General features: G+C 39.5%; 1 protein-coding gene across 1 annotated transcript in view; it reads right to left on the bottom strand.

Moving 5' to 3' along the window:
* Positions 1 to 11142, bottom strand: part of AIM1 (absent in melanoma 1) — a 41872-nt gene extending 30730 nt beyond the window's left edge. Inside the window, exons 1-5 of the mRNA XM_010075907.1 lie at positions 9659 to 11142; positions 2084 to 3548; positions 1823 to 1999; positions 479 to 526; positions 243 to 361 (exon numbers count right to left, since the gene is read on the bottom strand). Of these exons, the coding sequence (XP_010074209.1) occupies positions 243 to 361; positions 479 to 526; positions 1823 to 1999; positions 2084 to 3548; positions 9659 to 10410 (2561 nt within the window). The 5' untranslated portion in view covers positions 10411 to 11142. The remainder of the gene's footprint in view (positions 1 to 242; positions 362 to 478; positions 527 to 1822; positions 2000 to 2083; positions 3549 to 9658) is intronic.
* Between the last annotated feature and the right edge of the window lie 663 nt (positions 11143 to 11805).

Genomic DNA, 11805 nt, shown 5'->3' with positions numbered 1-11805 from the left:
GCTCCTATGCATAGTGAAACACTTCACCCCTTCAGATGGTAACACTCACTCAATTTGTCAACGAAGCAAGTTTCCTGGTCCAGAACTTCCTATTGCAGGAGGTTAAATGCCACATTTCTTGCTCATAGCCATCTACGTTACATTGCTATTTGCAAGGCAGACTTACTGTGAATTACATCCTGATTCTGTTTCAAGGGATTTTTGGATAGACCAACGACAAAGAGTAAAAATTAGTCTCTTACCATCCTCTGACGACTTTAACTAAAATTTTTGGTGACAGAACCCAAGAACTGCAATCCAGAACATCATGGAAAACTTCAATACCATTTTCTTGATAGTCTGATTCACAGTATATCACCAGCTGTGTTAAAATAAAACAAAACAAAATAAACAAAACCAAACACCAACAACATATAATTCTATCTTGCTTTGTTTTAAACATAGAGAGGAAAAGTGAAGATCATAAAATTGATCTTACCTTGCCAGGTCGGGGGTTGATTTTACTTTGTCCATTTCTTGAAAGTGCCTAATAGACAGCAGGGAAAAAGAAGTCACAAAAAAAACCCAAACCAAAAACATATTCTATAAAAATGCTCAGCTATGAAAAAAGAGCTAGTGAAACAAAATAAATATTAGTCTTAACAGTACAAAGCTAACAGCACTTCAACTACACAGACTTACTGTTTCCGTCCCCTCTTACTCCTGAAGAGCAATACCTTGCCATAAATGTAGAAATTTATACACTTGGGGGGGGCGATTTTTTTTTTTTTAAACTCTGAATTATCATCTCATTAAAGCCACCTAACCTCAGACTTGAAATGCTTTAAAATCGTTCTCATCAGCTTCCTATATGTTCTAGGAGTTTCATACCAAGAGACTACTTAAAAAATTGGCATTATTAAAGCACATGCTCTACAACGAAAAAGATACTAATGAAAGTTTAAATGTCTGGTAACCATAAAGCATTAAACAATTTTGAATTAATATATAATAAGGACTGAGGAGGCATGATGCATGTACAAACTAATTAGCATAATCAATTTTGTGCTGAACACCTTGTAACAAGATAGGTTTCTTCAAAAAGCATGAGACTCTGCAATAAGTGACAGACTAAAAATGCTGAGAAGAAATAAAACACATTGAGGTATACAAAATCTAAAATAATGTTGAAGATAGTGGTAAATTATACGATATAGAATACATGGAAAAGTTGTGGTTGCATTATGTCAACTTAAACAAAGTGTTGCAATTATGTGTTTGGTTTCCTAGCAAGGACAGGAGTGCTCCTTCTGAGACATGGTCCTTGCTCTTCTAGGACCTACCCGTACAAACAAACAAACCCCAGATCCAGCCCCTAAATAGTCTGCAGCCTAAGATAACCAGCAACATGTGCAAGGAACTAATGAGAATGTACTAGTCAGCACGCAGGGCAGGCAGTGGTCTCAGGACAGAGCTCCTAACCACCATCAGGTTTTTGCAGGCATCATTAAGACACGTTGAAGCATGACTGGTTTTTTAGCCTGTGCTTCAATTCCAGTTAGAACTTGTTCTGTGTTTTAAGGCATGCCAAAATCACTGTTTTGGGCTGCCCTTACTCTTTTCTTTCACACTACCCATTAGCCATTTCATCATCATTTTCTTAGTGAGTGGAAGATGCACAGTAGGTACACATCATAGAAACATTTTAGATTCCTGTCTAACTTGGGGAAGACACTTCAGAATCAGCAACAGAGCTGCAGAAGTCCTGGATCCCTACGGAGCCTAACGGGTTTCTCTCAAGAGCAGCATTATCCATGCAGATTTTAAGCAACACAATACTTACATCCACATCTAATAAACCAGTGGGGACATTTGATTCATATCTGCTTGTTCCTAACCAGCTGGAAAAACTTTTCTCAGGGTTCCCATAGTTGGGCATTTGTAAACTCAGTTCTTTTTGTGCACTATCTGCTTGCATGTACTTCTCCACAAAACTTGGAAACTTCATATCTGAAAGAGACTGAATTGCAAAACCAAAATTAAAAGTCATTCAGCAGGTAGACAAAATTTTACACGGTTGCATTTCACGAATGATCTTTATTACCTCAGATTTTTGAGGCATGCTGAATGGCCCAGAAGCATCCTGCTGTAAAGGAGGCATCCCTGAGGAGTCAGCTGTAAAAGCTGTTGCGATGTTATTTACTGAGGTGACAGAAGGATTAAAAAACTTTTCTTTAGACGTAGAAGACAGCAAGCTTGAGAAGAGGGAGCTTTTTTCAAGCCGAGATCTCTTAATTTCACCATCTGTACCATCAGTGTTCTCTTTTCCATTTATTTCCTGAGTAATGGCAGGTTCCTCTCTATTACATGATTGCAGGGCTTTGAATACGATACTTTGCTCTGTTGATGCACGCTTGGGCCTGACTCTGGCGATCGTTTCCAGACTTTGCATTTTCATTTGTTGAGCCGGTAACAGATCCTGTGGTTTCTCCCTCCTCAGTCCCAAACCAAAAGTAAATACACTAGGATCAAATACTTTCTCTAAGTTGTCTTCATGAATGGGAGGCATTGCGAAGTGAGGTGCTGGGGACTTGGGAAGCTTTGACCTTTTCTTTTTCTGGGGTAAACAAACCGAGCTGTCCAAGTTTTTGATTGTTTCAGCAAACTTTTTCATGTCAGATGGGGAATCAAAAATGCTGTCATCTTCAGCAGATCCATTACAAGTTTTGCATGGGCTCTTTTGTGTATCAGTGTCATGCTCTGATATCAATACACTATCTTGACTGTTGTCACCATACTGCAGTGTTGCAAAGCTCGTAACTCCCAGCTTTGCCTTTTTATCTCCATTTTCCATCATCTTAAATTCTGATCTAGAAACCTGATGAGATGGTAGAGGATATTTATCATCATTGCAAGGTGATAAAACCTTTGTGTTTGCCAGCATCTCTTCTTCATTTCTGGGGAATTCTGAGCTTGTATTATTTCTTTGGTAGGAAGCATCTTGAGCATTTTCACTTTTACTGGGTGAGTGCAAAGACAGTTTAAAAGGTGAACTTTCTTTTTTAGTTGTGGTTAATTCTGGATCGGGTTGCTTCAGAGAGACACTACTAGCATCAGTTTTGCTGCTTTGGTTAAAAAGAGATATTGCAGCTTTTACTTTAAGTTCTGTTGTCTTCCCAATATCCTCATGAGAGGCAGAGCCTTCTTCATTTTTGCCTTTTAATTCTGCAGTGCTTTCTTTCTCTGATGTGCCATTCTCAAATAACTTCTGCCGACTGCTTTGCTTATTTAACGTTTTATCAGGCTGTTCATTTTCCTTAGGTTGTTTTCCAAATTTCAGCTTTGCTCTGCCAACAAATGTGCTTGGTACAGCACTATTTTTTGAAGGAGGGATGTCAGTAGGCCTCTGGCTCTGGTTAGCACATTTATTTTCAAACAAGGAAATTTTGTTGGCAATGTTGCTGTTGGTTTTATTAACTGGTTTTTCAAGAGTATCTTGCTCACTTTCTAAACTGTCTTGATTCGTAGCTGCTTTAAAATTCAGCTCTACATTCTTTGGTTTGGCTGGACTACAGGAGGCAAAGTGATACAGAGTTACAATCTTTGATTAATCTTGGAAAGAATGGTAACAATTTTGAAAATAATAAAATGTAGCATTATAATGAAATTTTCCATAGTCATAATCAGTTTACATTTTGATATCTCAGAAGGAATCAACTAAAAAAGGGGTAACAACACAAACATTAAAAAGTAAACACTAAATAAGGAGAATACATTGCAAACATGTACGTAGCTCTTTAATGCTCAGTAAAACAAAAACCACAGCAGCCTACAGCATCTGCAATTGAGGCAGAGAACTTAACTGCTTATGACTGACAGACATTAAAATTTAATAGTGAATAGGCAGAATAAATTACATGCATGCAATTCCCTACGGAGTTTAGGAAACAAATCCCAATTCATTAAGGTGATAATGAGTTGGTTAACATTTGAATACACCTCTACAACAAGTTTTGAAGACATCTGCCCAGATTCTTCGTACCCCTTACACTGCAGAAGCAACCTTAAAACCAGTGAAAGCCCTCTTCTAGCCTCATTAGTGCTGGTGGAAGAGGTAACTGTCCCCAATCACTGCATCACCACTTGGCTAAGCAAACACCACACTGAGGACTCTCCCATTTCCTTCAGGTGAGGTCAGCTAATAGCTTAAATTGTGTAAACTAACACTGCTGATGTTACAAGAATTGAATTAGGAAAAACAGAAGCTTCCCTGCCAGAGTTGATAGAGAAGCGTGTACAAGTACATAGCATGTAGTACTCGTGTACTATGGCAGAAGGCTGATGATATGCAGCTGAGGATTTTAAGCTTCCTTTTTCTGAATACCTACATCCAGGAAAAATCATTTGTCTGTGTCACTTGTTACTGCAGGAACTGTATGAACAGCTGTGAAGATGCACCACACGAGTCTTCAAAACTTATCAGTCAGATATAAGGAGTGTCAAGCAGACCATCATCAACTCAAAGGCAGAACTGTTCTCCAAAGAGGAATATGGAAACACTCAGCAGTGAGAGAACAGGCAGAAACTGAACTACATGAAAACTGGCGATGGTGGGAGATAAAAGAAACTAACTTGCAGCAATGACCTCTAGGGCCTCAAATGCTCATATCCATCAATGCATTATTCTGATATTTAAGCACTTTTTTTCTTTTTTACCTACACAAATTGTGTCCACTGAGCTCTCAGACAGGTCCTTAATCCCAAGAAAGAAGTGTGAGGTACAAGTGAGTTAACATGAATAACCCAAAAACTATGACCAGTCCTTTCTCCTCTTCCTCAAGAAATCCATCCCAGGAAAGTAAACCCTACTAAAGCAAGACTCTCCATTGTACAAACTTATTTTCTTGGGAAAAGCATGAGGAACAAACCTACCGAAACAATAGAAAGAACCCAAAAATCAGCTGCCTAAGAATCTATACAGAAAGCAACTGTTAAAATCACCATGTCTCTTCAGAGAAAACTTCCTGACAGTGCTCACTGTAACTACCAGCCTGCTCACACTGGTTCACAACTGGAAGGTTCTTAAGAAGAAAACGTGATCAATAAAAAAGGAAACAGAAAACTCAGAAATTACTTGAAAAATTTAAGTCTAGAAACAAAAAAATAATTATTCCTGAAAGGGGGAAGGCAGGAAGGAACTATCACACAGCACAAAAGCAAATACATTTAGATGCTACTTTTCATTTGCAGTACAACCGTTTTTCCTAAACTCCTCCAAGTTAAATTATTTTATTATTTTTTATTTTTGGAAAATGTATGTAAATTGCAAGGGACCTCTAAAGGTCAGCCTAGTCCAACTTCCTGCTTAAAACAGGGACAGCTTTAAAGTTAGATCAAGTTGCTGAAGGCTTTGTCTGGCGCAGTTCCAAGTATCTCCAAGGGTTGAGATTTCACAGCCTTACTAGGCAAGCATTGCAGCAGGTCAGCCACTGTCACTGCGGCTTATTTTTGCCTTATATCCCATTGAGACTTCACTATTGCAACTTGCAACCACAGCCATTGTCCCTTCAATGCAGACCTCAGGGACAAATTTGTCTCTCCCTTCTCTATAGTACCTCCTGTCATGGTTTAACCCCAGCCAGCAACTCAGCACCAAGCAGCCACTCTCTCACTCCCCTCCAAGCCCTGGTTGGGATGGAGGAAGAGAATCAGAAGAGTAAAAGTGAGAAAACTCATGGGTTGAGGTAAAGGAAGTTTAATAAATAAAGCAAAAGCCGCACATGCAAGCAAAGCAGAACAAGGAATTCATTCACTACTCCCCATCGGCAGGCAGGTGTTCAGCCATCTCCAGGAAAGCAGGGCTCCACCACCCATAACCAGTTACTTGGGAAGACAAATGCCATCGCTCCAAACACCCCTCCCTTCCTTCTTCTCCCAGCTTTATATGCTGAGCATGACATCCTATGGTATGGAATATCCCTTTGGTCAGTTTGGGGTCAGCAGTCCCAGCTGTGTCCCCTCCCAACTTCTTGTGCACCCCCAGCCTACTCGCTGGTGGGGTGATGGGAGAAGCAGAAAAGGCCTTGACTCTGTGTAAGCACTGCTCAGCAATAACTAAAATATCCCTGTGTTATCAACACTGCTTTCAGCACAAATCAAAAACACAGCCCTATACTAGCTACTATGAAGAAAATTAACTCTATCCAAGCCAAAGCCAGCACACCTCTATAGGTAGCGAGAGATGACTGAGGTCTACCCATATCCTTCTCTTGCCTCAGTTGAACAAATCAAGCTGCTTCAGCTTCTCTTCATACATGGTATGCTCCAGTGCCATCACTGAGCTTCTAAGCTTGCTTAAAAGGAGAAGAGTTGGAAGAGGAGGGAGAGGTACAACTCGATATAATGCCCCAGATGGAGCCTCATGAGCACCAGATACCATCTTTGACCTGCTGGCTCTGCCCCACCAGTGTAGCCCAGTACAGGCTTAGCCTTCATCTGCTACAATGATGCACTACTGACACATGCTGAATTTGCTGTTCACCAGGGCCATTCATGTCCTTTTCCTCTCCTTCTACTGTATTTTCAAGAGGTATCACTAACAGCCTAGTTATCTTAACAGACTTATTTCCATATCATCCTTCTGTCCACCTGTCACTTGCACTACTATGTGCATTTCAACATAACACGTATCTTCCTAATAAAACCCATCCTTCCCTGTAAGCCTTGACACAAGCAAGTGTAATGGTTAACACCGATAGCTATCAGCCACGCCTAAAACTTTTTTTGAAAGAATAGCTAACACCTCAAAGGTATAGTTTCAAGCTTGGCAAATTTACGCAGAAACAACAACTTCAGCACTTTGTATTTTACATTCCCTACAGCAGCAGCAGCAGCGAAACAGCTGAGACTGAAGAACAACAGAGAGCTCACCCCTGGAACTCCATCCACCACAGCTGGGTCTGTCCCAGCCGAAACCAGGACACCTCCTCTCACTAATAATTTCATTTTACCTTTTTTCGCACCAAGAAATACTGATTTTAAATACAGCCAGAAGATGTGTCTTATTGCAAGAACTGAGCTTCTAAGCTTGCTTAGAAGAAGATGCTGAGTATCCTTTTAGCCCCCCCTCTAGTATGGGGGGAAAAAACATTGACAGATGAATTCACTTAACAGTGCAAACACTTTCTCACAAACAGCCCCTTGTGGCGGATAACTACCACCCACTGCTGATCTGCAATGCCAGGAACAAGCAGGCACAAGAGAAATACTGATGTTGTTCTCTTCGGTTACACCTTGCAGCTAACCTGTGGAAGCAAGCAGTTAAACCTCTCCCAATATAGTCATAAACGGAAGGTGAGTCACACAGTTGAAGCATACTGTCCAAACGACCATGTCAAGCACTTAACTGATGCCAAAAAGCATTAATGCCGTAACATCAGACTGAGGTGAGCAAAGGAAAATCGCAGAGTAACAGAGCAGAATAATTCACCAAGTGGGCATAAACGCAAAGGCAACTACAAAACCATGTCTGAACATCAAATATGACTACTGAAGACAAGTTTTCCGCTAAGCACATCAAAGTAACTACTGCCTGAGGTTTTATTTGCTGATTAAGATGTACCATCAACCTCAGTTTAGTCTCAATAGGTTTTTCGTTTTTAAAAGCTAAGAGCAAAGTATCCTGTGACTTCCAAGTTGCCTAGTATTTATAGACATAAAAGGAGAAAAGAGAAAATACTATAATTACTTGCAGGGAACCAGCAAAACTGATGTATTTGAAAATTGTTTCTAAAGAAACTTGATTGCCAGAATTGGCACAATGTCATTAGTAAGAGACACCATGCATTTTTAACTGAAAACTACTTTGATTATACAAATCCATCTCATAGGAGGTAAACGAGCCCATAAGTAAATTAGTATTTTTCAACCTGAAAGGGATTCATGTGAAGTATCTAACAATAATGTTTTAACCTTTGAAAATGGAAAAGCTATCTGTACTCTTGTTCAAAGCAGTAACATGAGAACAAAACCACACCTTCTACTAATGGCACCATCTTTCCCTTTATAATTTTACAGAAGCTTAATCCACATCCACATTTATAGTTCATGTGTTCTGATGAACAACTACAAATTATACCATGTAATCTGTCTGTATCAATTTGTCTGGCTAGAAGAAACTATGTAGTACTGTGCAATGAAAGCTATCAGATGCACCAAGAACCTTGCATGCAACACAGCAGTCCCCACCCAGGGCTAAAGTTCCTATAACAGCAGATAAGGCCAAGAAACAGTGTCACACACCCCACAAAATCAGGTGAAATAGAACAAGCTGTTCATTCATTAAGTCTGTCAGAAAGGATACTTGTCTACTGCTTTGTGAGTAGAGCTGAAGATAATTCACTGTACAGCAAGCCAAGGAGATACCCAGAAAAATGAAATCCAGCTACACAAGCATTTATCACTTCATCACTAATGACAGGGACACAAAGAGAAAAATACGAAAGCTACTTCTCCTTTGAAGTTGTAAAGATACAAAACTTCAGAGTTTAAGATTTGTGATCTATACTGCCAGACAGCAAAGCATCACCATGTACAAAAATATCACAATTTAACTTTCAGTCCTAGGTGTTTTCAATTCAGTTACAAATTAACAAATCAGATATAGAGTATTACAAATCGTGCAAAAGAAACTGTTCCTAATGCTCCTATACTTCTCAGATGTGTGAAGCATAATTGGAAACATATGTGTTTCTTAAGCTGTCACGCTGAACCTTCAGATCCCTCTAACACAACTGAACAAGAATTCTGGACACTCAGTGTACCTCAGATGGACCTACAAGATTCAATATACTCTGGCAGGACCTATAAATGAACGTACCAGAATGCAGAAAGCAGTAGTGCATAGTAGAGAGCCATGACAATCAAACAACAGAAATGATGAATGCAATAAAATGATTCACTGTAGGAGAGAATGTAATAGAACTCAGGAAGCCAATCGCAGGACCCATACTAGCCATTACAGTGGAAGTTATAAACGCATCCACTTCTTTATAATCCTAAGGAAAGCACTGATCACCTCTGCTTAATGGATGACAATCTCCTTAAGGGTAAAACTAAACCCTGCAAACTAATATATGCATAATTCTGCAAATGCCTTATTCACATGCATAAAAATTTACATGATTAATCCTGCACATACTTCCAAAAGCAATTTTATGTATTCAAGTTTCTGGAGCATGATTTATCATATCATTCGAAGGATCAGGTTCTACACTGCATCCTACATTGCATCCTATGCAACCTCAGTTGGTTACAGATGGCAGAAGTACATTAAGGTGAATGACAGCCAAACTAATCTGAGCAACAATGGGGGCACTGATGATGACAAGAGAGCAGCTTTTATGTATGTTAAATTATTCCATATAATGCAATTGACAAAGAAATTCTCTATCCATTAAAAAAAAAAAAAAAGAAAAAAGGCTTCTTTTTCTAACACATAAACTACAGTGCTAGGTAAGTGGTAACTGTAATTATGATAATTTTTTTCAAAAGGCAGTTCTTAATTAAAATAACCTAGATAGTTAACAGATAGATCACTAGTGTTCCTATAGAATCCAAAACACTCATATAGGCAAAGTTACAGCTACAGAAATAAGATAAACTACTTCATGTTACTTACAGGCTAATCTTTGTCGTGACTGTTCTGGAAGCATCCAAACTCTTCAGCTTTGAGCTGTCTAAATCAGAGTTAGTCTGTCTCTCAGCTGACATACTCAGGTCTCCATTTTTAATCCCATCAGTACGCAAGAAAGCTCTTCCATCCAAACCATTACCACGCTTTCCTGCTTTGGTCTCATTTTTGCCTTCAGCAAATACCAAGGCAGTGTCTTCTGTCTTATCAGCCAAAGAAACTTTGGGGGACTCCAAGCTGTCTTCCCCAGAAGCCACAGGTAAAGCTCCCTTTTCTACTGAAGTTCTTTTTATCATTGGGTTACTCTCTGGTGATGCTACAGGTTGCCTTTTTGAGGAGTAGTCTTTTACCTGACCCTTCAAGCCAGTAGGGGAAATGGGGACAGTGTCCGACTGATTCTTCTTACATGACCTTCTCCTTGCAGGGGTTGTGTTTGAGACCTGCTGCTTGCCTTTGTCAGATTCAGTTTTAGATGTCCCTTTGTGAGCAGATCCAACTTTCAGGTCCTGACTATTACCTGGGAAAGAGGAATTCCTTTCAGGAGTCTGTTGAGGCGACTTAGTTTTTCTTTCTGAGTTAACTATCTTGTCTGAAAACACCTCAGAAGGCACATCATCCTCAAAACCAGACTCTTCTCTTACAGTAGTCTCAGTCTGGTTTCTCTCTCCATTTGGAATGTCACTAGATGACTGAGATTTTCTCCTTTTTCCAGATCTTTTATTAGCAGATTTTTTATCCATTGTGTCCGAGTCACTACAATTTTCTTCTGATGTAACAGTCACAGGTTCATTAAGGAGTTCGTCTGTTTTTCTTAGATAGATATCAACTGTTAACACTCTAGCAGAATGTGTGTGTTCACTCGCTGCAGATTCCACCTCGTATGGCAAATCCTTTGTTTTTGCATGCCCAGGCTCCTCAGACACCCACGTATTCACAAGCTGCTTGTGGCTTAAGATACTCTTTTCTAAGTCTTCATTAGACAAATTTCTCAAGCTTTTTATGAAATCTGGAGTTGTGGAATTATTTATATCTGTGATGGATTCTTTCTGCAGTTCCAGGCTTTCCACATTCAGGCTACTGTCAAACAAAGAGTTTTTAATGGTTTCACTGCTGCTGCTCCAATCTGCTGACCACTCACTGTCAGAAGAGACTCCCCTACTACTCCATTCTGAACTGGTATCACGATACAGCGGTCCCACTTCTCCACTGAAATTGTATTCCTGCGTCTCAGAAACAGCATTCACGTTTCTTACTTGCTTCTGTACTTGAGAAGACTCAAGTCCTTCCTGTATGTGCCTACAGTATATCGGCTGCACTCTGTGAGGAGAAACTGACCGCTCTCCTTTCCGATGTGAAGTGTGTTCTAGTGAACTTTTGACGTTCTTCCTCTTCCCTGTGCCAAACAGATTTCCAAGTCTTTCCAAAACTGGTTTCTTTTTATTCTCTTCTCTGGAAGAATCTGGAAATTGTGAGGTGGACTATAAAAACAAACAAACAAAAATTTGGTTAATGTCAAAACTGTTTCTGTAATATATTTGTTTGTATTAGCACCACCTATAAATTAAAAGGACACAGTCAGTGGGAACAAAACAGCTTACTTAACAATACTAACTCTCAAAAAAGAACAAGAAAAACAAAACCCTCAAAAAACAAAATCCCAAGATCCTTCTGTATGTTTTTGCCTGTGTTTGTTTACAAGTATGTTCATCTTGCCTTACAACACCAGCATTTTATTCAAACTTTTGCACAATTAGTAAATATCAGTCAAAATAATACAGCAAAGCATCCTTGTGCCTTCAAGACTGGGGACAAACTGCATGGTCCAGATTTTCCTTACAAAAACAAGAGGGGGGAGTTTAACATACTGGCTGAGTTAGTTTTGACACTTGTGCTAGTAGAGAATAGTTTCAAACACGTAAGTTGTATTACAATTCATATACTTCTCATTAACGAAGTCCAATAAATATTTGGCTTGTGTTTTGGGCTAGAAAACCCAGAACTACAAAAGCCACTGCCTCATTCAGTGAGCGTTACTGGGTCAAATACTGCCCTGAATTACTCTTGGTGAAGTTTTCCCTCTAATTAACATGGTAAACAGGAAACACGCAACAGCATTGCCGAGTATACACGCATAT

Source organism: Pterocles gutturalis, unplaced genomic scaffold, assembly GCF_000699245.1.
Source record: "Pterocles gutturalis isolate BGI_N339 unplaced genomic scaffold, ASM69924v1 scaffold4048, whole genome shotgun sequence".
NCBI lineage: Eukaryota > Metazoa > Chordata > Aves > Pterocliformes > Pteroclidae > Pterocles > Pterocles gutturalis.
This window is presented reverse-complemented; position numbering and strand designations above follow the sequence as displayed.